The sequence below is a fragment of the Cetorhinus maximus genome, chromosome 22 (assembly GCF_964194155.1).
Source record: "Cetorhinus maximus chromosome 22, sCetMax3.hap1.1, whole genome shotgun sequence".
Lineage (NCBI taxonomy): Eukaryota > Metazoa > Chordata > Chondrichthyes > Lamniformes > Cetorhinidae > Cetorhinus > Cetorhinus maximus.
The window spans coordinates 6,365,542-6,389,560 of record NC_135900.1 but is presented as its reverse complement, the minus strand read 5'-3'; the positions used below and the strand labels follow the sequence as shown (position 1 = coordinate 6,389,560).

The 24,019-nt window shown below is 42.1% G+C and overlaps 1 protein-coding gene across 11 annotated transcripts in view; it reads right to left on the bottom strand.

The window, feature by feature from the left end:
- Positions 1-3,267: 3,267 nt before the first annotated feature.
- Positions 3,268-24,019, bottom strand: part of ppfibp1b (PPFIA binding protein 1b) — a 151,040-nt gene continuing 130,288 nt past the window's right edge. For 9 of the 11 annotated variants that reach the window (XM_078567690.1, XM_078567695.1, XM_078567697.1 and 6 more), the window contains 10 exons: positions 22,616-22,744; positions 21,488-21,638; positions 20,343-20,454; positions 16,155-16,243; positions 11,967-12,089; positions 11,129-11,254; positions 8,854-9,042; positions 6,788-6,970; positions 5,788-5,853; positions 3,268-5,629 (listed from right to left, as the gene is read on the bottom strand). In XM_078567690.1, coding sequence (XP_078423816.1) covers positions 5,543-5,629; positions 5,788-5,853; positions 6,788-6,970; positions 8,854-9,042; positions 11,129-11,254; positions 11,967-12,089; positions 16,155-16,243; positions 20,343-20,454; positions 21,488-21,638; positions 22,616-22,744 — 1,255 coding nt within the window. In that variant the 3' untranslated portion in view covers positions 3,268-5,542. The remainder of the gene's footprint in view (positions 5,630-5,787; positions 5,854-6,787; positions 6,971-8,853; positions 9,043-11,128; positions 11,255-11,966; positions 12,090-16,154; positions 16,244-20,342; positions 20,455-21,487; positions 21,639-22,615; positions 22,745-24,019) is intronic. The other 2 variants (XM_078567700.1, XM_078567694.1) reach the window with 2 other exon arrangements.

Here is a 24,019-nt window from a genome sequence, read left to right as displayed (position 1 = left end):
TGAGGAAGTGAAACCTTCTAGAAATGATTTTTCACTGCCAATTACATTTTTTCGACCAGCAACTTATGTCAGATGAACAGTGGCAGGGTGTGAATGACAGGGGACAATACAACACCTGTGTTGCTCCAACTCTTTCTCCTCCCTCAGAACTTCATCGGCCTGTACTGTGGCTCCACATTGTCACTTAACTTTTAGCAATCGCTGGAGAGAGGGTGATGGGTTCATGGAGGGAATGATACATTTTTCTGTGGGGGTCGTTTAGACAGTTGAATGTTTTTGTGGTACAGATGGCTGGAGAGAGAAGTGAGGAACTTGCTCTATGGAGCCACCTCATGTGCACAGACTGCAACTGCAGTGCAATTATTGTAAAGATGGAATGGGGAATGTGGACAGGGCATGGGGAGGAAAGTTTGATAAAAGACATGAGCAAAAGATCATGATGAGATTTGAGGCCAGCTGAGCTAAGGATTTTATATTGGACTACTATTAATCATTTGGAATTTCCTGATTGAATTACTGGGAAATGGTTTACAGATTATAGTCTACTTTAAACTAGTTTCATTGGACAAATATTTCCATTAATTTCTCCCTCCCCAAGTAGCTAAATGTTTAGGATTTGCAGAATTTGGACTTGCTGTCCTTGAAGCTAGTTGATTTGTAAAAGTTTTTACCAACCAGTTTTCAGAAAGCTATTTAATGAGCTTGTAACATGGCTCATTTGTGCTTGCTAGAAGCAACACACATTCATACACAGGGACCCATTCTCTGTGAACAAAAGGAATATGTCCAAGCCTTGTGCCTTGGCTGAGGCAGTGCTGTAGAGAAAGCAGTCAGAATTGACTTGCCAATTAGCACCCTCTTCACCTGTAGTTAAATTGTGATCATTTGAAATTCTTTTGTCCCGATGAGTGCAAGATCAAAACCTTTTGACATCATCTGTCTTTTTCAGCACAATCCAAGTTCTGTACTACCAAGCAACTGTTAAAAGCTTTTTGTTCCACTTCCATTGTTTATTTTTTTGTTTTATAACTTAAAAATAGCATGTCAGCCGATACTTGTCACATTTAGCACATTCAAATATATTAGTTAATTTATTCAAGAAAAGTCTCTTCTGAGTTGTTGGAAAGTGTGCGCTCTGGAAAGTGTTACAACTGCCTGCTGGCTTTTAACTGTCCCTTTCCTACAAACTGAGGTCTGAACACCATGTAACCATCAGTGACCTTCAGTTAATCCAGGCTGATGCTTGCAGTACTGAGGGAGTGCCTGTTACAGGTGCTGTCTTTCAGCTGAGACGTTAAACCATGGCCCTGTTCACCCCTTCTGGTGGGTGTAAAAGATCCCACGGCACTATTTTGAAAGTGTTCTCCCCAGTCACTGGTTCTATGGATGGCACTTGGGGGGAAAGGTACAATATTAAATACAAGTTTGTTCTCTATTCATCCAGACTTGGTAGCCTTAGAGAGACAGCTTCTAATTAGCAGCAAAACAATGCATTGTATTTCACAGTATACCTTAAGTTTACCTGAAATGTCTTGGCAAACCCATTATATTGTACATATGCTAATGGCGCACAAAGTTATTAAATAACAATTTTATTGTTCTTTCTGCTGTTAAATGCAGGATAGCAGTGATGATGGAATTTTTTTCTGCCCTATGTGAGGAATGAGTAATGCCCAGGACTCTAATACATTGGCAGGCACCCATTCTATCTGGCAATTGTTGGTTAGGCCTTCATGCCCAAAGTTTCTCAGGGTGGTAGAGTAAATTAGCATCGCAAATTAACTTTGTTAATCTGGCGGAACACCCAAGACAGGCCAACAGACAGCATTTTACATTGAATCTGAAATTGGTACCCAATGCAGTCTGTCATCTATCCTGTGATCTGTCCCTCCAGCTGAGGAAGTACCACTGGGTTGCTAACAGTTTTCAGTAGTTCAAGGTTGGCCTCAACAATGGACGTTCAGTAACTCCCAGTACAACACGAGATCACTGCAGGAAGATACTGCTAATAACAGAAAAACATTTCTAACATCACTGAAGTAGTGACTGTCTTTTCCCTCAATTTGTCTATTCAGTGTGTATTAGGTAACTGCAACAGTGCAAGAAGGCACCACCTCTGGGTCAACTAGACATGGTCAATTAAATGCCTGCATTCCATGGTCACCTAGATCCTGAGAATTAAAGAAAAAAATGAATTTACACCATGAAGTAACATTACTTGATGAAACACTTAGTTCTAAAGAGGTAACAGATCCTTATATAAATGCAAGCTTGCTCACTGTATCTTCCTGAAGTGATGTGGTCAGCTATCTCTTTCAAATAGATTTTAATATTCAGTAGAAGATGGGGCTATCAGTGGAAAGAAGAAAAATCTGCTCTCGAACACCTCTTTATGACCCAGTATTTAAAGAATCATATCCCATTCACCACTCAGCAGTATTTGTCCCTGTGATAATATCCTTTAATTAATTATACTGAATACTACCATGCCATTTTTTTGGTTTTGTTCTTGCTGGGGTCATGTTAATTTTCAAATGTTAAAATAAAATTCCATTCCTAAACCCCTATGCTTCCTCTTTAATACTATGTTTATTTTATCTGACCTTGATGTTTTTCTATGCTAAAGACACTACATAAATTTAAATTGTTTCCCTCATCTAATCTGTTCTAAATAAAACATTTATCTCACATGGCCAGTTGTCATGATGTTGACCATACTCTTCACAGCACCACAGCTGTCAGTCATTGAAGGATGAAGCTCCGATAACCACGGAGGTGCTGGGTGTTGTACAATGACCGTTAAACCTTTGGCTCCCGGTTTCTAAATCAGGAAAGCTGGTAACTTGAGGATCCTGTACTTAAGAGAGAGACATGTGGTGCTCAGTGTGGTCTATTAGTTATGGACATTGACACCATTTGCTCAGTCATCAGGTCAAATGGTAGCACACTGAAACCATCAACTTTAAATCCAATACATTTCTGGAGTATCCTGAATGACAGCCATCCAGTTTCCCTGCAGTACCACCTACATGTCAGAGGGTGACTATTTTCAAACTCAAGCTGAAGACTTTCAATTGGTGAGGTCCAGGCCTGAGCAAAGTTCTTACAAAACTCCAGCCGCTGCAATACAATATCTTGGACTTCCTGCCCTGGAAAATTTCTGCAGCTCCAACAAAAGCGATTTGTTAATTTTATTACAAAGAGGTTTCTCTCCTCCCCACAATTAAAGACCTTTCAATGATTTACTTGCAATTCAAACACATACTGGACACATTAAGCAATATTTTATTTTTACATTGACACACACACAGTTGAGGGCAATGGCTATATAAACAATTCTGTAATCAGTATAATGATTGCTACATGATATATTGCTTTGAGGTTCAACCACTAACTGTTCCTAAACTTCCAAAGGAGATAAAATTTACTTCCAAAGGATACCAGGGGCAGCAGATATCCATGGCACGCGCACTACCTGTTCTATGGTTATTTTTGCAATAACTTCACAGAATAACAAGGAGAAAACAGGTCAGAGATCTTTTTGAAGGCAGGAGTGGAGAAACATTTCAAAGCTATTAAAATGAATTTATCATCTTGGAGGCTGGTGCAAGATTCCCAATTTTTCTCATTTTGAAGCCCACAATCTCTTGTGAAAAGGCAACATCCCAAGGGAAATTAATGAAATCACTAATGTACTAAAAACAGACAAATATGCCACAAACATTGCACAAAAAACCCTCAACATTAAAATATATGGCAGAATAATGGCATTAACAATGTGAAATAAATAAACTAATACAAAGCACATGGAACACCAGGCTGGATGTGGGGGTGACAGTTTCCAGATTCAGATACATACAAGTCAGATACCAGTGATTCTGATGACATTCTAAAGACACCTGGCTTCAGGCTCCCTGACTGCCAGTACATTACCCTCAAAATTAAAACTTTCTTCCCGATGACGCCAACACAATTTGCTTTTTAAAAAAAAACGTACAAAAATACATTTAGTGTCCAGGAAGCTGCATGTAACTTTTAAAGATTAGGTTTCTTTTCCCCTTGACAAGTGTTTAAATAAGGAGCAATTTCATTTTTAAAATCATATGAATAGTTTTTGGCTAAAATAGATATTTGTAAAAGAATTAAGTGTATTACAATTAATGCATTATGCAATACAGGACGATTACAAATTGCTGGGTAGAAAAGGCTCACTGTCAATGTCCATGATACCTTAAAGGGCTCTGCTCAGGATTCCATGTTTTCGTTGATTTCATTTCCAAATGCAGAACTAAATGATCTACAGCACTGATTTACAGAAATAGATGAGCGAGAATTTCAGTCCATTCTGACAGTTTGAGTGCCAATACTCAATATTACACTTGAGTGGTCTCCTGTGTTGTAACAAACCCATGATTCTGTAATGTTCTCATTATTACATTATTTCCACACAGCTCAACCGTCTCAGCAAATAGTGAGATATTGATGTACACATTAGGTAGCAAAATGTGAGCCATCAAATTGCATAAATCAATTAAAAAGAGTGTCCACACTGATCAGTAACATGACCTCTTCAGTTACTATTCCAGTTAAAAATGGAAATAGTTCCTACAATGTGATGTGTACCATTTAAAATGTCCCGACACTTAAAATGAACATGGTTCCATCCCAACAGTCACAACTTCTGTTAAGACTTCCAAGTTATAGTTGCAGTTCAGGTTACAAAACAGGAATTACAGTACTTCAAAATCCTCACACCATTTTGAGAAACACTTGATAAATTCTACATGGATTCTAGGCCAGTAACCAGCTGGTATGCAATCCCTACAGCGATATAAATCATTGCACTCGTCAGTAATCCCATTAAAAGTTGCTCATTACAAAATACCTCTTTTACCTGCCTTTTAGAAAAAAATTACAAAAACATACAAAATTCATGTCGTGGCAGGACAAGGCAAAGTTAAAGTAAAATGGCAGTATTTTTGGTTATTTAAGGCATTCCAGAAATATTGCTTAATTCTCATAACTAATGAAAGACCTTTTTTGGCTTCTGAACACAATTTTTTGGATTTGGCAGACAGACCAGACTGCAGGAGTGAGTTCAGTAATCAGGGCACTGGAGAATGCTGGCACTTTAATCTCTCTCAATATGTCTCTCAATAAATGTTCCCCAATGTCTTGAACAAAAAAAAATCAAAGAGCTGGTTTTTGATACCATTCTGAACCTTTGTACAATGAATCTACAAAAAGATAAATTACTGACATCTATGGTCTGATGAAATAAAATTCATTTAAATTTGAAATGAGAGAAATTTACTTCTCTAATGTCAAATTATTCTAATATGTTGATTGGAAAAGTATAGATACCAGATCTTTCCAAAGCAGAATAAATATTTGAATGTTTGGTGGTGTTGTGCATTTGCTTTCACTATACGTTAACATATTACAAGTTGATTTAGTGCAGGAATTTCAGTGTGTAGTGTTGGTCTGAGAAAATTTTTAAAAAGCCATCTCCATATTCAAGGCGTCGGGTCTCGCTTCACAATCACACGTTTGAATCCTCGTCAGTCATGCTGGTGCAAGGAGAGCCAGCACTCAAATCTTTAAACAGCTCATCCTCTTTCAGCATGTGCTTCAAAGAAAAAAGAAAACATTGAGGCACAAGACGAGCAAGTGAAAACAGAAAATTAAATAGCACTATACACAGAAACTCACCGGTTATTCACATTGCAGGCAAATTTCTCATTTTGAAGTTTATTGCTTTTGATAGTTATTCAATGCCACACTTACTGTTAGATTATTGATTCCCTCAGAGAATGCTCCAATTTGTCTCACTGTTCCTTCAGAGTCATCCATCTAAACAAAAAGTTAACATCACTATTTTTTTCCTCTTGAGCAGTCTCCAATTCATACCATCTTCAATAAAACACCACCATGACCATAAGGCCAATTATAATCCAATTCACCAGCAACCCAAGTCAGTCCTATTGGCCCATATTCCTCAATCATTCTTAACATGCTTTTGTCACCTATATTGGAGACAATGTAAGTGTGCATGAAGCAGACTAGATGGGCCCATTTCAGCAATCAGAAGGCAGAAGTGCCGAAAGGTTTGGGAAAAATACCAAGGTGCCAGTAAGAGAACTCCTAACAGCCCAAGGGAAAGTTTCAACGACCCTACTTCAACCACCACTTGCTATCTCATTTGAACTTCTCTACAAAAAAAATGACAAGATTCCACGTAACAACTGTCTGGAAGACAAGCTGTGCAGACAACAGAAAAGTTTGAAACCCTGCTGCTCATATTGCGCACATTTTTATTTTATTCTCTCATTTGGGCATCACTGTCAAGACCAGTATTTGTTGCCCATCCCCAATTTCCCTTGGACTGAGTGCCTTTGCTAGGTCATTTCAGAGGGCAGTTAAGAGTCAACGTTGCTATGGTCTGGAGAGTCACATGTAGGCCACACCAGGTAAGGCAGATTTCCCTCCATAAAGGGCATTCGTTTTGGGTTTTTACAACAATCGATGATAGTTGTCATGAACACCATCATGCAGACTAGTTTTATATTGCAGATTTATTAAGTCAATGTTAAATTCTACCAGCCGCCAGGGTGGGGTGTGAACCCAAGTCCCCAGAGCATTAGCCTGGGCCTCTGCATTACTAGTCCAGGGACAACACCATCTTACCGCATGTCAATGAAATTTATGCGGTTAGCAAAGTCCGAAAATGTGTTCCAATGAAAACCTTTGAAGCATCCACATGATTAACCATTATCCTACACTTTACCTGTTCTATCCTGTCCAGGTCTTCCTCGTTATATACTCTCAGTTCTATCCCTCGTCCCTGTTTATTTCCTTGTCTGAAGCCAGTTCCTGCTGGGAGCCCCAGTTCCATTGGACATATGTATTCTTCTTCATCCTGTTTCCGCTTCCTCAAGCTTCCAAAGTTACTGAACGCCAGCTTTCTTGGCTGTAGGAGAGAACGCACATAGAATGATTGAAAAATTACAGACCAATTTATACCCTGTATTTGTATCAGTGAATTTCATAATGCCAGAGTACTACTGCAAGCGAATGTAAATGAAACCAGTGTAAGTAATCCAATTCAATATCTTTTGTCCTCAATCTTACTTCACACCAGGGTACATGTTTCAGGCTAGAAGCAATTCACTTCTTGATTGAAGTTTGGGGATCAATGGAAAATTTCAAAACTGAGATTGATATTTTGTTAGGAAAAGGTATTATAGAACCAAGGTGGGGTAAATGGAGTTAAGATACAAATCAGCTATGATCTAATTGAATGGTGGAACAGGTTCGAGGAGCTGATTATGGCCGTCTCCTGCCCCTATGGTCCAGGCCTGGAGAAACTGGGAAAGCTAAGAAAATTAAATGTAAATAAGTTGTCCTAATCAGGATGTAATCTTCAATCAAAGTAGAGACATGTTACAGTTGAATTACACAAATACATTTGTGCAAGTGTACTTGAAGACTTAGTTGAATATTAATTCTTCCAGTCAAGCTCTGCCATTCAATAAGATCATGGCTGATCTTCAACCTCAACTCCACTTTTCTGTCCGATTCCTATATCTGAGATAGACAAATCTTTGATTTTCCAAGGAATCAAGGGAAATGGGGAGCAGGCGTGAAAGTGGAGTGGAGAGAGATCAACTGTGATCATATTGAATAGCAGAGCAGGCTTGAAGGGCTGAATGGTCAATCCCTGCTTCTCTCTCTTATGCTCTTCGACCTAGATTCCCTTAATAGAGTAAAAAAAAAACTGTCTGCCAATTTAGCCACTATCCAAAATAACTTTCTAAAATTTACCTAATGTCCGATAATGGGGGGCGGGGGGGAAACTGAAGATTAGAAGGAAAAAGCTCGGGGAAGGGAAGGCAATTTCAGAACATCCACAGCCAATGGCAGCAAATGAACAATGGCAGGTGCTTTACTGCACTTTGGCTGGATTTAGAGTATAGAATGTTTTCTTCTATGGCAGTTGAATATCAGAGATCAAAACTGTATCAAGAGTTCAAGTCTCAAAGTTAACAAAGACCAAAGATTGGTGTCAGCCATGGTAACATCCTGCCTCTGAATCACAAGGTTCAAGTTTCCCTCCAGGGTTTTGGCACAAGGCTGACACTCCAGTGCAGTACTGAGGGAGTGCTGCACTGTCAAGAGGTGCTGTTTTTAATCTGAGATGTTAAACCAAAGCCTCAGCTGCCTGCTCAGGTGGATGTAAAAGATCCCATAGCACTATTTTAAAGGAGAGCAAGGGCTACTAACATTTATCCTTCAACCGACATCTGGTCAATATCAGGATGCTCTGTGGGATTTTCCTACATTACAACAGTCGACTACACTACAAAATACTTCATTGGCTTTGAAGTGCTTCGAGATGTCCAGTGGTTGTGGAAGGTGCAATAGAAATGCAGGTCTTTTTTTCTACAGCTCTAAGCATTATTTTGTTAAATGAATACAAAGCATGCAATCTGCTTCCTTCCCTTCCTTGAGCTTTTTCCTTTTAATCTTCAGTTCCCCCCCGACCATTATAGAAAGTTATTTTGGGTAGTGGCTAAATTGGCAGACAGATTATCAATATTAGGTCTGTGGAAAGGGCACAGCAAAGACTCACTAGAATGCCACAAGATGAGAGATTGTGAAGGAACGCTCTAATAATCTGGCAGTGGCTGAATGATGTTATGTCTACAATGTGAAGGACCAGGCTTCAATGCTTGTCGAATGTACTCAAATAATACTTGTTTGTGTATTTTGCCGAAGATGTGAGCATATCAAGGCAACACAGAATAAGGAGAAACACTATAGTCCACTTTGCATGGAATAGTTCTCGCCCACCTTTACTTTGGCAGTGGCTGTTAGGAGAGAATAGTCTGGGGATTCCACAGTCTCTCGCTTCTGCTGTTGAGCATCAGGACCAACCAGCAAATTAAAGTGAGTAGCTAAGTGTCGTCTAAGTAGTGTCTTGTTAGGAGGTATGTTCAGCAGCATCGCTAGTGTTTCCACATTAAAACGAGGTTCCAGCACCTTAAGATGAAAAAGAAGCCATTTTTAATTATAATGCACTATCCAACATCAGCTAAAATCAAGTTTACCGCCTATCCTTCACTGCTTATTTCCAATTTCACAAGATTGTACACCTCTGTCCTGACACCTCAGCCCGCACACAGCTGCAGCTTTAAAGTTGTGTACATGATCCCGTCCAAGTTCCAGAAAGATGAGTGTACAGCTTGAGGCTGGAAACACCTACTGCTGAAAACTGGAGAAAACTAGTTCTCCCACCAACGTGGATATGCCAAGAAACAAATAGTTGCTACCTTCTTACAGGCTACACTGCATTAGCAGTTACTTACATATCAAAAGCCAGTGTTCCGGTAACTGTCGCATGCTAAAACCTTATAAAATGAGAAATATAAACGGAAAATTAACAGGTTTTAATTGCAAGCCACTTTTTTTTTTTTTGCTCCCAGCCCAACCCCCCCTCTTTTCCCTGCCTCTGCACTTGTTTAAAAACTACTAATCTCCAACATTTTCCACTTCTGATGAAAGGTCATTGACCTGAAACGTTAACTTTTTTCTCTCTCCTCACAAGCTGCCTGAACTGCTGAGTATTTCAATATTTTGTTTTTATTTGCAGATTTACAGCATCCTTTTTTTTTTTAACCAAAATATTTTTCTTGCATACCATCTTCTCTTCCCAAAGTGTCGGATGCTAATAGTCAGTGGCAAACTGCCTCCCTCAGCATCTACTTTATCGTCACTCGTTTCATTCAGACAATTAGTGATGCCAGTTGTTCACTATGTATCTTGGTGCTTCTTTTTTTATTCATTCATGGGACGTGGGCTTCGCTGGCTGGGCCAGCATTTATTGCCCATCCCTAGTTGCCCTTGAGAAGGTGGTGGTGAGCTGCCTTCTTGAACTGCTACAGTCCATGAGGTGTAGGTACACACACAGTGCTGTTAGGAAGGGAGTTCCAGGATTTTGACCCAGCGACAGCGAAGGAACAGCGATATATTTCCAAGTGAGGATGGTGAGTTACTTGGAGGGGGTCCATTTGCTGCCCTTGTCCTTCTAGGTGGTCATGGGTTTGGAAGGTGCTAAGGAGCCTTGGTGAATTATTACAGTGCATCTTGTAGATGATACACACTGCTGATACTGTGTGTCGGTGGTGGAGGGATTGAATGTTTGTGGGTGTGGTGCCAATCAAGCGGACTGCTTTGTCTTGGACGGTGTCAAGCTTCTTCAGTGTTGTGGGAGCTGCACTCATCCAGGCAAGTGAGGAGTATTCCATCACACTCCTGATTGATGATGGTCAGGCTTTGGGGAGTCAGGAGGTGAGTTACTCATTGCATGATTCCTAGCCTCTGACCTGCTCTTGTAGCCATAGTATTTACATGGCTAGTCCAGTTCAGTTCCTGGTCTATAGTAACCCCCAGGATGTTGATAGTGGGGGATTCAGCGATGATAATGTCATTGAACATCATGGGGCGATGGCTGGATTCTCTCTTATTGGAGATGGTCATTGCCTGACACTTGTGTGGCGCAAATGTTGCATGCCACTTGGCAGCCCAAGCCTGGACATTGTCCAGGTCTTGCTGCATTTGGACATGGACTGCATCAGTATCTGAGGAGTCGCGAATGGTGCTGAACACTGCAATCATCAACGAACATCCCCAGTTCTGACCTTATGATGGGAGATTGGTCATTGTGAAGCAGCTAAAGATGGTTGGGCCAAGGACACTACCCTGAGGAACTCCTGCAGTGATGCCCTGGAGCTGAGATGACTGACCTCCAACAACCAACAACCATCTTCCTTTTTGCTGTGTATGACTCCAACCAGTGGAGTGTTTTCCCCGATTCTCATTGACTCCAGTTTTGCTAGGGTTCCTTGATGTCACACTCGGTCAAACGCTGCCTTTATGTCAAGGGCAGTCACTCTCACCTCACCTCGGGAGTTCAGCTCTTTTGTCCATGTTTAAATCAAGGCTGTATTGAGGTCAGGAGCTGAGTGGCCCTGGTGGAACCAGGGCCACTCAGCTAAGAGGAGATTAACTAAGGTAGTGCAATTGTAGTTATTAAATACCTTGGAATAAATGCCTATCTTCCTCTTACCATTAATCCACCGTGCACACCACTACCACGTAAATTGGGTGCATATTCTGCCAAATCTGCTGATCGTAGCCATTCCATCACTCGATGATTGGTCCACTGGGAGACTTCAGCAGGGGTGATGTTACTCTAGGAAATAAGAAATTATGTACAAATCAAATGGTCTTTCCTCACTAATTTAAGTGATGACACAGGCTGAAATCCTATTCAGCTGCCTGCATCTCCCTACTGTATAACCGCAAGCCTGCTTCAAAGTACTTTGGGACATTCAGGTCGTGAAAGGTGCCAAATAAAGTGCAAGTTCTTTCTCTCTAGATACACGCTTGCCATCAACTGAAGTGCTCATAATCTCCTTCCGGTTTTCAGGAATGAATAGCAAAAAAAAAAATCAGACCTGACAATCACTCACAAATGCTGCTAAATTAAAGATTAATTAAATTTAGAGAACAATGTTTATTGCAGTTGTGTCCTGGACGCTCAACTTAACTCAAAGAGGGAGCAACACCAGCAGTACAAGACTGGGGTGGTGTGGTGCCTGTCAGAGGGGAGATTGACCAGCTGCACAGGAAGAAAAAGTTGTTTACGAGAATATATTCATCCCTCTATTTTCTCCTCCACTTTTCTAATCTGCTCTTCACTAATTCTAGTAAGGTTATCTCATGGATACTTCTTTCAGATTCTCTCACTATTTATGCCCCAGTCAGAAGTGCCCAGCCTTCACTCAACACCACTCACAGAGGGGAAGGAGATTCAAGCCAGGGTCTTGCTCCTCCTAGTTCAAGCATATTCATGCTCCAAAGCATGATGGCTTCAATCGTCTCATAGGAACTTTGACTCGTACCTCATCAGATGGCCTTCTACGCAGACAATTTGCTTCAAAATTATTTATTCTGAGAACTTGAATTGCCCTCTTGATGCTGAGGTGATGGAGAACATTTCCAACTTTCAGCGACAACAGGTCATCCTATAAAAAGTAAAGAATCAGAAAGGAAGTAGCTTTAAACAAAGGGAGAAATGAAACCAGATCCTCACGATACAACACACTGAAACCGAGTGGGATATTACGGTAACTACATTACTGACATATAAACACAAATTATCAACATACAAACAGTGCTTTCAACATTAACAGGCTGACCCAACAGTCAGGGGACAGCCCTTGCCCTGAAGCTGCAGGCTCCTGCAACTATATCCCCTGCTCATTCCTGCTGAACTGCTCTCTTTCCTTTCTCTTTTCTTTTCTTTAAGGTATTAGTGCTGCTCGTATGGTTTCCCTGTTACCTCAAGAGTTTTGAAGCTATGGGCTCAAGTGCCACTCCAAGTACCAAGAAACTAAGCGCATAACCTAAGCTAACGCTTCAGTGCAGTACTGGAAGAGTGCTGCATTGTTGGAGGTGCAGTCTTCCTATTAAACTAAGTTCCTGTCTAGGTGGTCAGGTGGTTGCAAAAGATCTCATGACACTATTCAAAGAAGGGCAGTATTAATCCTGGTGTCTGCCAAGATTTGTCTGACAATCATCACCAAAAACAGTAGGCTAATGTGCTGCATTCATCTATGTAACAGTGGCTGAGAATGGAATAAACTGCTTTTTAAAAGAAAGTTCCTTCTTGATTTCATTCACTTTGCACAACCTTTTAAATGCTTCATTAAATTTTTTTTTAAATTACGTGCTTAAATGAAAGAGAGGCAAATTGAATTTTTTTTTTATTATTCATTCATGAGATGTGGGCATCACTGGCTAGGCCAGCAGTTGTGTCCATCCCTAATTGCCCACATGGTGGTGTTGGTGAGCTGCCTTCTTGAACCATTACCGTCCAAGTGGTGTAGGTACCCGCAGTGCTGTTAGGGAGGGAGTTCCAGGATTTTGACCCAGTGACAGTGAAGGAACGGCGATATAGTTCCAAGTCAGGATGGTGTGTGACTTGGAGGGGAACATCGAGGTGGTATTCCCATATGTCTGCCGCCCTTGTCCTTCTAGATGGTAGTGGTCATGAGTTTGGAAGGTGCTGTCTAAGGAGACTTGGTGAGTTTTTGCAATGCATCTTATAGATGGTACACATTGCTGCCATCATGCGTCAGCGGTGGAGGGAGTGAATGTTTGTGGATCGGATGCCAATCAAGCAGGCTGCTTTCTCCTGGAATGTGTCAAGCTTCTTCAGTGCTGTTGGAGCTGCACTCATCCAGGTAAGGTGAGTGGTTCAAATGGACAAAAAAAGCTGAACTCCACTGGTGAGGTTAGAGTGACTGCCCCTGACATCAAGGCAGCATTTGATCGAGTGTGGCATCAAGGAGCCCTAGCAAAACTGGAGTCAATGGGAACCGGGGGAAAAATCCCCGCTGGTTGGAATCATACCTAGCACAAAGGAAGGTGATTGTGGTTGTTGGGGGTCAATCATCTCAGTTCCAGGATATAACTGCAGGGGTTCCTCAGGATAGTGTCCTGGGCCCAACTGTCGTCAGCTGCTTCATCAATAACCTTCTTTCCATCAGAAGTGGAGATGCTTGCTGATGACTGCACAATGTTCAGCACCATTCCTGAATCCTCAGATACCGAAGCAGTCCATGTCCAAATGCAGCAAGATTTGGACAATATCCAGACTTGGGCTGACAAATGGCAAGTAACATTCACGCCACACAAGTGCCAGGCAATGACCACCACAAGAGAATCTAACCATTGCCCCATAACATTCATTGGCATTACCATCACTGAATCTCCCACTAACAACATCTTGGGGATTGCCATTGACCAGAAACTGAATTGGACCAGCCATATAAATACTGTGGCTAAAAGAGCAGGTCAGATGCTAGGAGCTGTGGCAAGTAACTCACCTCCTGCCTCCCCAAAGCCTGTCCACCATCTGCAAGGTACAAGTCAGGAGTGTGATGGGATACTCACCATTTGCCTGGTTGAGTGCAGCTCCAACACTCAGGAAGCTTGACACCATCCAGGACGAAGCAGCCTACTTGATTGGCATCCAATCCACATACGTTCAATCCCTCCACCACTGACACATAATGGCATCATGGCATCGACAAGATGCACTGCAGCAACTCACCACGATTCCTTAGGCAGCACCTTCCAAACCCATGACCACTACCATCTAGAAGGACAAGGGCAGCAGACACATGGGAACACCACCACCTGGTTGTTCCCCTCCAAGCCACTCACCATCCTGACTTGGAAACACATCGCTGTTCCTTCACTGTCACTGGGTTAAAAACCTGGAGCTCCCTCCCTAACAGCACTGTGGGTGTACCTACACCACATGGACTGCAGTGGTTCAAGGAGGCAGCTCACCACCACCTTCTCAAAGGCAATTAGGGATGGGCAATAAACGCTGGCCTAGCAAGAGATGCCTGCACCCCATGAATGAAGTATTCCGTCACACTCTTGATTTGTACTTTGTAGATAGTGGACAGGCTTTGGGGAGTCAGGAGGCGAGTTATCAGCCACAGAATTCCCAGCCTCTGACCTTCTCTTGTAGCCACAGTATTTATATGGCTAGTCCAGTTCAGTTTCTGGTCAATGGTAACCCCCAGGATGTTGATAGTGGGGAATTAAGCAATGGTAATATCATTGAATGTCAAGGGAAGATTGTAAGATTCTCTCTTGTTGGAGGAGATGATCATTATCTGGCATTTGAATTGTGTTTTGCTGCATTTGGACATGGATGGCTTCAGTATCTGAGTCATCACGAATGATGAACATTGTGCAATCATCAGTGAACATCCCCAGTTCTGACCTTGTGATGGAAAGAAAGTCATTGATGAAGCAGCTGAAGATGATTTGCCCTAGGGCAATGGCAACAGTAAAAGCAACAGGACCATTGGAAAAGTGGCAATACTTGCTAACATATACAAAAAAAAGCAGCAGGATTAGGAGTGTTTACTTTGTTACTTCAATAGCTATTTAACTCTTCAGTGAAGAAGTAAAAAAAATCCCCAAGACCAGCTGAGGTTAAATTAAGATGTACCCAGAATAGGGCACAAACGAGCTAGGAATAGAATTTGCATAACATTTCCCTTGGCAAGGTTTCAAGGGATAGTGCTTACAGTGAATGGCAACAGTAATAACAGTAGGACTTCGACTCAGCAGCCAGCTGTTCCAGGCTGAAGCCAGACAGTATTTCAAAGGGAGTGCTTTTTAAAAAAAAGGCTGAAAGCCAGACAAATGTGCAAAGAATGTAGCGAACCACATCTTTACTTTCTCAAATAAGCACATCGGACACGAGGACTTTTAAAAAATCAGCACAATCACATGAATACAAGCACTGGATAGAATCGAAGATTTAAATCTAGTTTTCATCATTGCCTGAAATTCACCATTTTAAAAACAAAATTGGTCTGAATTACTTGCAACTTCAAATTTGTGTTCAATATAGTTTGTTTGATTAATGTTTAAGAAACAAAAAGTTAACCACGACATTTCAGATCAGAATTTTCTAAAGACAGTATTTGCTTAAATAATAGTCTTGATTTTAATTTGCCTTCCCCTTTCATGCACAAATCCCTCCACTGTTCGAGTTCTGTTTGAATCTAACTGGATCAGCTTGTTGGAAATTACTGAACACCTGGAAAAAGTTCAAGGTGTCAACTGGTGATTTAATATCATTGCCGATGTCTCAAACATTTATTCTAGCAACAGTACATTTAATGAGAAATACCAGCCTGGGAAAGTGGCAGCCTGTCTCTGACCTGCTGCACAACTGAGCTACCCCACAGTATCAGGGATATTCTCAACCTTGGATGTAAGCTCATTATAACCTTTGTTTCTCAAGATTTATTGCCCTCCTGAGGGTCCTGTCACTTGTCCATTGCAGACGACATTTTCATCTTTGACATGAATTAAGAACAATCTGGGCAAAGACAGTTAGTCAAAGTAAACTTAGTGAAATGATATTCTTGTGAAATCAAATAGGAGAACAGGGGCAGCATGCAGCTAAAAATCCAATTCTAATGTTTATAAAAACCTATTAACGCGCACATTTTTAGAAACAAAAAAAAAATCACCACAAAACTTTTACCTACCACGGTCATATAGTGGAGCATTCGACCATCAACTCTTCCTTCATCAAACTGAGTCTTGTACTGGGGTAATCCAATATCATCCAGCCATCCTAATGGGGATAAATTCTATTTACTGCTTCGATGGTAAAGAAGCTGCATTGGAAAATGTTTCTATCTTCAAAACAATATGCAATACTTAATTCTGAAATTGCCAGACAAACGTGGGGTTTTCAGTAGAGGCAACATAAGTGCACTTGGGCTTCAATAGAGGCTTTTATAAAACAAAAAATTAATTCAGGTTTCAAAATGTGCACTAAATTAATTATATGTATTCTGTTAAGGGCTTCAAAACTTCTGCATCCTTTTCAAACAAACATACCCAGTGGTCTCTAACACTCTGCTCAGGGCTACAAAGAGAATGTAGCCTGTGAGGGAGTACTTTATCAATTAGGGAACAAACACCAGTCACATTACAAGTTGTACAAGGATGTGGAAATGTTTCTGAGAGCAACTGGCAGTGTTTGATTTCCTTCCAATTTACATTTTTCCAAAATATACTATTAAAGAATTATTCCAAAGGTTTCCTTCTAACTTGTAATATTTACCGCAGATTTTATCAAATAAATATACACATTAGCCCCGAGTGTTAAATCAATGTAGGTATATTCAGCCATAAAGAAAAACAGATTCATGTTACTCAGCACATCATACATAAAAAAAACTGAAAGGAAACTGTATGATCTTTAAGTGGGTTTCTCCCTTCCAAGGTTTTTATTCTGTTAAACATCTCTACTCAGGGCAACATTCTCCTCCACAATATTCTGATTAATTTTCAGGGTTTCAGAAATGCTCTCAGACAGATTCAGTTAATATTACTAAGTAATTACAGAGTATTAACTGCCTTCCAGCAGTTAATATTAGCCCTCTCTTTCCTTCCCTCTCCCTTAATGCTTAACTTGGAGAGACAATGACGTAGTGGACTAGTAATCCAGAGACCTAGGGTAAATGCAGAAAATGCTTGAAAAACTCAGCAGGTCTAAAAGCATCTGTGGAGTCCACAGCAATGTGGTTAACTCTTAAATACACTCTGAAGTGGCCTAGCAGGCCACTCAGTTGTATCAAACTGCTACAAAGTCACAAAAAAGGAAACTAGATGGACCATCCGGCATCGACTGACGCACCATAATTGACAACTGCAAACTCAGCCCTGTCGACCCTGCAAAGTCTTACTAACATCTGGGGGCTAGTGCCAAAATTGGGAGAGCTGTCTCACAGACAAGTCAAGCAACAGCCTGACATAGTCATCCTCACGGATTCATACCCTACAGAAAATGTCCCAGACATCATCATCATCATCCCTGGGTATGTCCTGTCCCACCAGCAGGACAGACCTTGCGGCACAGTGGTATACAGTCCAAAGGGAGTTGCTCTGGGAGTCCTCCACATTGACTCCAAACCCCATGAAGTCTCATGGCATCAGGTCAAACATGGGCAAGGAAACCTCTTGATTACCACGTACTGCCCTCCCTCAGCTGATGAATCAGTGCTCTTCCGTGTTGAACACCACTTGGAGGAAGCACTGAGGGTGGCAAGGGCACAGAATGTACTCTGAGTGGGGGACTTCAATGATGTCCATCACCAAGAGTGGCTCGGTAGCACTACTACTGACCGAGCTGGCCGAGTCCTATATGACATAGCTGCTAGACTGGGTCTGTGGCAGTTGGTGAGGGAACCAACAAGAGGGAAAAACATACTTGACGTCATCCTCACCAACCTGCCTGCTGCAGATGCATCTGTCCTTGACAGTATCGGCAGGAGTGACCACTGCACAGTTGTTGTGGAGACAAAGTCCCACCTTCACATCGTGTTGTGTGGCACTACCACCGTGCTAAATGGGATAGATTTCAAACAGATCTAGCAACTCAAGACTGGGCATCCATGAGGCACTGTGGGCCATCAGCAGAATTGTACTCGAACACAGTCTGTAACCTCATGGTCCGGCATATCTCCCACTCTACCATTACCATCGAGCCAGGGGATCAACCCTATTTCAATGGAGAGTGCAGGAGAGCAGCACCAGGCATACCTAAAAATGGGGTGTCAACTTGGTGAAGCTATAACACAGGACTACTTGCATGCCAAATAGCATAAGCAGCAAGTGATAGACAGGGCTAAGCGATCCCACAACCAACGGATCAGATCTAAGATCTGCAGTCCTGCCACAACCAGTCGTGAATGGTGGAGGACAATTAAACAACTCACTGAAGGAGGCTCCACAAATATCCCCATTCTCAATGATGGCAATGAAAGCCCAGCACATCAGTGCAAAAGATAAGGCTGAAGCATTCGCACCAACCTTCAGCCAGAAGCGCCTAGTGGATGATCCATCTCGGCCTCCTCTGGAGGCCCCGGCATCACAGATGCCAATCTTCAGCCAATTCGATTCACTCTGCATGATACAAAGAAATGGCTGAAGGCACTGGATACTGCAAAGGCTATGGGCCCTGACAATATTCTGGCAATAGTACTGAAGACTTGTGCTCCAGAACTTGCTGCACCCCCAGCCAAGCTGTTCCTGTACAGTTGCAACACTGGCATCTACCCGGCTATGTGGAAAATTGCCCAGGTATGTCCTGTACACAAAAAGCTCAACAAATTTAACCCGGCCAATTACCGCCCCATTAGTCTACTCTCGATCATCAGTGAAGTAATGAAGGGGACATCAACAGTGCTATCAAGCAGCATTTGCTTAGCAATAACCTGCTCACTGACACCCAGTTTGGGTTCTGCCAGGGCCACTCAGCTCCTGACCTCATTACAGCCTTGGTTCAAACATGGACAGAAGAGCTGAACTCTCGAGGTGAGGTGAGAGTGACTGCCCTTGACATTAAGGCAGCATCTGACCGACTGTGGCATCTAGGAGCCCTAGCAAAACTAGAGTCAATAGGAATCAGGGAGAAAACTTTCCACTGGCTGGAGTCATACCTAGCACAAAGAAAGATGGTTGTGGTTGTTGGAGGTCAGTCATCTCAGCTCCAGGACATCACTGCTGGAGTTCCTCAGGGTAGTGTCCTCGGCCCAACCATCTTCAGCTGCTTCATCAATGACCTCCCTTCCATCATAAGGTCGGAATTGGGGATGCTCGCTGATGATTGTACAATGTTCAGTGCCATTCATGACTCCTCAGGTGCTGAAGCAGTCCATGCCTAAATGCAGCATGACCTGGACAATATCCAGGCTTGGGCTGACAAGTGGCACAGAATATTTGCATGGCGCAAGTGTCGGGCAATGACCATATCTAACAAGTGTGTATCTGAGTATCTAACCTTCACCCCTTGACGTTCAATGGGATTACCATCACTGAATCCCCCACTATCAACATCCTGGGGGTTTACCATTGGCCAGAAATTGAACTGAATTAGCCATATAAACACCGTGGTGACAAGAGCAGGTCAGAGACTAGGAATCCTGTGATAAGTAACTCACCTCCTGACTCCCCAAAGCCTGTCCAGCATCTACAAGGCACAAGTCAGGAGTGTGATGGAATACTCCTCACTTGCCTGGATGAGTGCAGCTCCCACAACACTCAAGAAGCTTGACACCGTCCAGGACAAAGCAGCCCGCTTGATTGCCACCACATCCACATTCACTCCCTCAACACGCAGTAGCAGCAGTGCATACCATCTACAAGATGCACTGCAGAAATTCACCAAGGCTCCTTTGACAGGGCCTTCCAAATCCACAACCACTGCCATCTAGAAGGACTAGGGCAGCAGATAGATGGGAATGCCACCACCTCGAAGTTCCCGTCCAAGTCACTCGCCAACCTGACTTGGAAATATATCATTGTTCCTTCACTGTCACTGGTTCAAAATCCTAGAACTCCCTTCCTAACAGCACTGAGAGTGTACCTACACCACATGGACTGCAGCGGTTCACGAAGGCAGCTCACCACCACCTTCTCAAAGGCAACTAGGGATGGGCAGAAATGCTTGCCCAGCCAGCGAAGCCCACATCCAGTGAATAAGTGAAAAAAAAAATGCTGTGCCCATCAATGACCTCACCATCCAAGCTGGTCCAGAAGCAACAGAACACATCCCAGCTGCAAGTGTGATATACTAAAGTGATAGTCTTAGTTTCTTAAACTGAGCACAACTGTTGTTGGTCTACAGGTCTTTGCTAAACAGTGAGAAACAGCATTCTACTCACTTGTGACCCAATTGTAATCCAGCTTTCCTTTGTTATCTTCCTCTTCAGAGCCGAATGCCTGCAGAGCTAGCTGCAACTTTTTTCTGTGCAGAGGATGTTTGATCCCGAGTTCCTGTACAAACAGGTTGGTCAAAGAATGATCTGATCCTTCAAGAGCCTAATCTTCAATTTCTATTCATTTATTGTGGTGACATTGAATTGGGACAGCTCCATATGAACATCTTTTATAACAAGGCGTACTATTTTTTAGGAAATACCTTACTGTACTAGGTATGCCGGGGGCAGACGGCAAAGTGGAGTTGAGATCACAATCAGATCAGCCATGATCTTATTAAATGGCAGAGCAAGTTCGAAGGGCTGAATAGCCTACTCCTGCTTCTAAGTCCTATGCTAACTTAATGCTATTAAAATTGACTTAACATGGTGAAAAATAAATGGTTAAGTGGACAGGAAGACACACAGGTGGATTTTCCAGACACTGGTTACAGGCTCCTTGTTGTGGACTGAAAATGAAAAGCAATTAATAATTACCTAGTGCAGACAGTTGCTGACAGCTGACTGCCCTACTATTAGCATCAGCTTCCAGAATGCTGACAAAATCTGTTCTGTCAATTTGCTTTAGTCAACTGTCAGGAGACAGACACATAATTCTTCCAACTATGTTCTCCATTCCCCAGGAGTGGGAGCATCTCATTTAACATCACAGACAAGAAATTACATTGTCTGTATTTGTATTTACCAAGTTTGAGTGGCGAAGTTGGAAATCCACTTTAGTTCTTCCTTGGCTCTACTGCCAGAACAAGTCAGCCAGCCTATTGTTTATTGAGTCATAGTATTAACTGAAATTCAAATACACATACACCTTGCTGTTTAAGTCACATTGACCCAGAGGCAGGGTGTCCCACTCCCTTAGCCTCACCACGGATGGCTGGGCCTTCAGATGTCTAGGCTCCAAGCTCTGGAATTCCTTCCTGAATCCTCTCTTTATCTCTCTCCTCCTTTAAGACCTTCTCTGAATCAACTGTCCCGATGTGTCCTCCTTTGGCTCAAGGTCATTTTTTGTCTGATCACACTGCTGTGAAGCATCTTAAAACAGTTTCCTACTTTAAAGGCACTATATAAATAAAAATTGTACTTTGACTCACCCTCTCCAGGTCCTGCTGAGATGCATGCAGCAAAGTCTGGCCTGAAGTGATCCAGGATTTGGAACCCCCCACATAAATGCCCAGTCCTTGATCATGCAGCCAGTTACACACCTGCTCTCTGCTCCACTTTGCAAATGGAGCATCCAGATCACTGCAGAGAAAATAATTTGTGTCTCAGATTAGCAACAAATTACATTTAGAACAAAATTTAGTTTAAATTACCATATCACAGTCTACGCAATCCACTCACTCTGAAGAGTGCTCAGATGAAATGGAGTAAACTCTGTAGTTAAAGACAAAATACTGCGGATGCTGGAAATCTGAAACAAAAACAAAAAATGCTGGAAAAACTCAGCAGGTCTGACAGCATCTGTGGAGAGAAAGACAGAGTTAACGTTTCGAGTCCGTATGACTTCTTCAGAGCTACGGAGAAGTAAAAATGTGGTGAAATATATACTGTTTAACCCCTCCCTTAAACAGTATATATTTCACCACATTTTTACTTCTCTGTAGTTCTGAAGAAGTCATACGGACTCGAAACATTAACTCTGTCTTTCTCTCCACAGATGCTGTAAACTCTGTAGTTGTCCTGCTGCTCCTATCCCAACCCAAATCATGGTTTTCCTGTTATGCATGAAAGATTTAACCCTGAAATCGGCCATGTATTTCCACCTCCAATATTGCCACCATACCTACCTTCTCTTTTCTACCCCCTGCCAAATATATTTTTCCCCCAATATTTTAATTTTCTATTCTTGTCCAGTTTGCAGTCTCTGTTAAGTATTTCCCCCCCCCAGTATTTCTTTCTACGTTCTACATAGGAGGTACATAAATTTTCTATCCCAGTGACGCTCTGTTGTTGAGTATATTCAACGCCGAGGTCAAAGCTAGTTTTGGTCTCCAAATGAATCAAGGAATATGGGGATTGGGTAGGAAAGTGGAGCTGAGGCTCTAAGGAATGGTGGAACAGGCTTGAAGGGCCACATGGCTTACTCTTATTTCTTATATTCAAACAAAATTGTTATGCAAATCTACTACAGTTACCTTGAATTCTAGGCCAAAGTCAAAGGATAAAATACAAATCCGTAAGGATCTTAATAATGTGTTTACATTTTTAAACTATCATACGTTTTAGCATGCTGTAGATCCCGGGACCAGCCGAGCCTAGGGCCTGACGTACTTCTGGTTCCACCTCTCTTGAAATCTGTGTCATTCATATCATCAGGGTTAAACGTGGTTGATTGACTTCTCTTAAGCCTGTAAACAAAAACCCAAAAAGGAAACATTCAATTGATGGTACTCCAAACCCATTCCACCGCTGTTACATTGCACTCTGCCAGCAGGCCAACATTTTCCTCTCTCAGTTAGCGACTCTTCCCCCCACCTGGTGTCCATTCACTTAGCAACAAGGCATCATCCACAACCCTATTATTGCTGACTTTACAAACACTAGTTTTGACTGAAACTTGACAACACCTTACCTCTTAAATGAAGCTTCCCTCCATGATCAAACCTCCCCCCGCCTACCCCAACTAAACTATATTGCCCTTATAAACCAAATGATATTATCGTCTTTTTCCATTGTGTCTGGTATTTTCAAGCTCATCTTGTTTCACCCTTCACACCTCTTGATTAAAACAGTATTTCTCACCAAGCTGCATCCTAAGCTTGAGATTCTCTCCTTCCTCAGCCTCTGCACTGAGTGACTCTTCATCCTTGGTGATTTCAATCAACATAACCAGTTCCCTTATATAAAAGCAAAATACTGCGGATGCTGGAAATCTGAAACAAAAACAAAAATACCTGGAAAAACTCAGCAGGTCTGACAGCATCTGTGGAGAGGAATATAGTTTACGTTTCGAGTACGTATGACTCTTCATCAGAACTGAAGAAATATAGAAATGAGGTGAAATATAAGCTGGTTGAGGGGTGTGGGACAAGTAGAGCTGGATAGAGGGCCAGTGATAGGTGGAGGCAAAGAAGAGATTGCCAAAGATGTCATAGACAAAAGGACAAAGGGGTGTTGACGGTGGTTTTATTAGCTAAGGAATGTGCTAATGGTGACATTAAGGGTAGAAAGCAGGACGAGCAAGTGACAGATATCCCTAGTGGGGGTGGAGTGGGGGGAAGGGATCGAAATAGGCTAAAAGGTGGAGATGAAATAATGGATGGAAATACATTTAAAAATAATGGAAATGTGGGGGAATATAATATATTGAAAAATATAAGTTCCCTTATGTTCTCTCCTCTGAATTCAGACATCCTATCCTCCCTAAAACTCTCCCTCCCTACAATTCGTCCAACCCATATCCACAACCACTCTCCCAATCTCATCTCTACATGCTCCCTTATATATCCCTCACCACATAAACCCCTATCTAACAACTCAATGCCACTTCCTTCCATGTCTATTCCTGGAAACCACCCACTACCCCAAAATCTGTGCTCGCAACTAAAGAACATGAATTTATATAATGCCTTTAATGACCTCCGGATGCCCCAATGGGCTTTACAGCAAATGGAGTGCTTTTT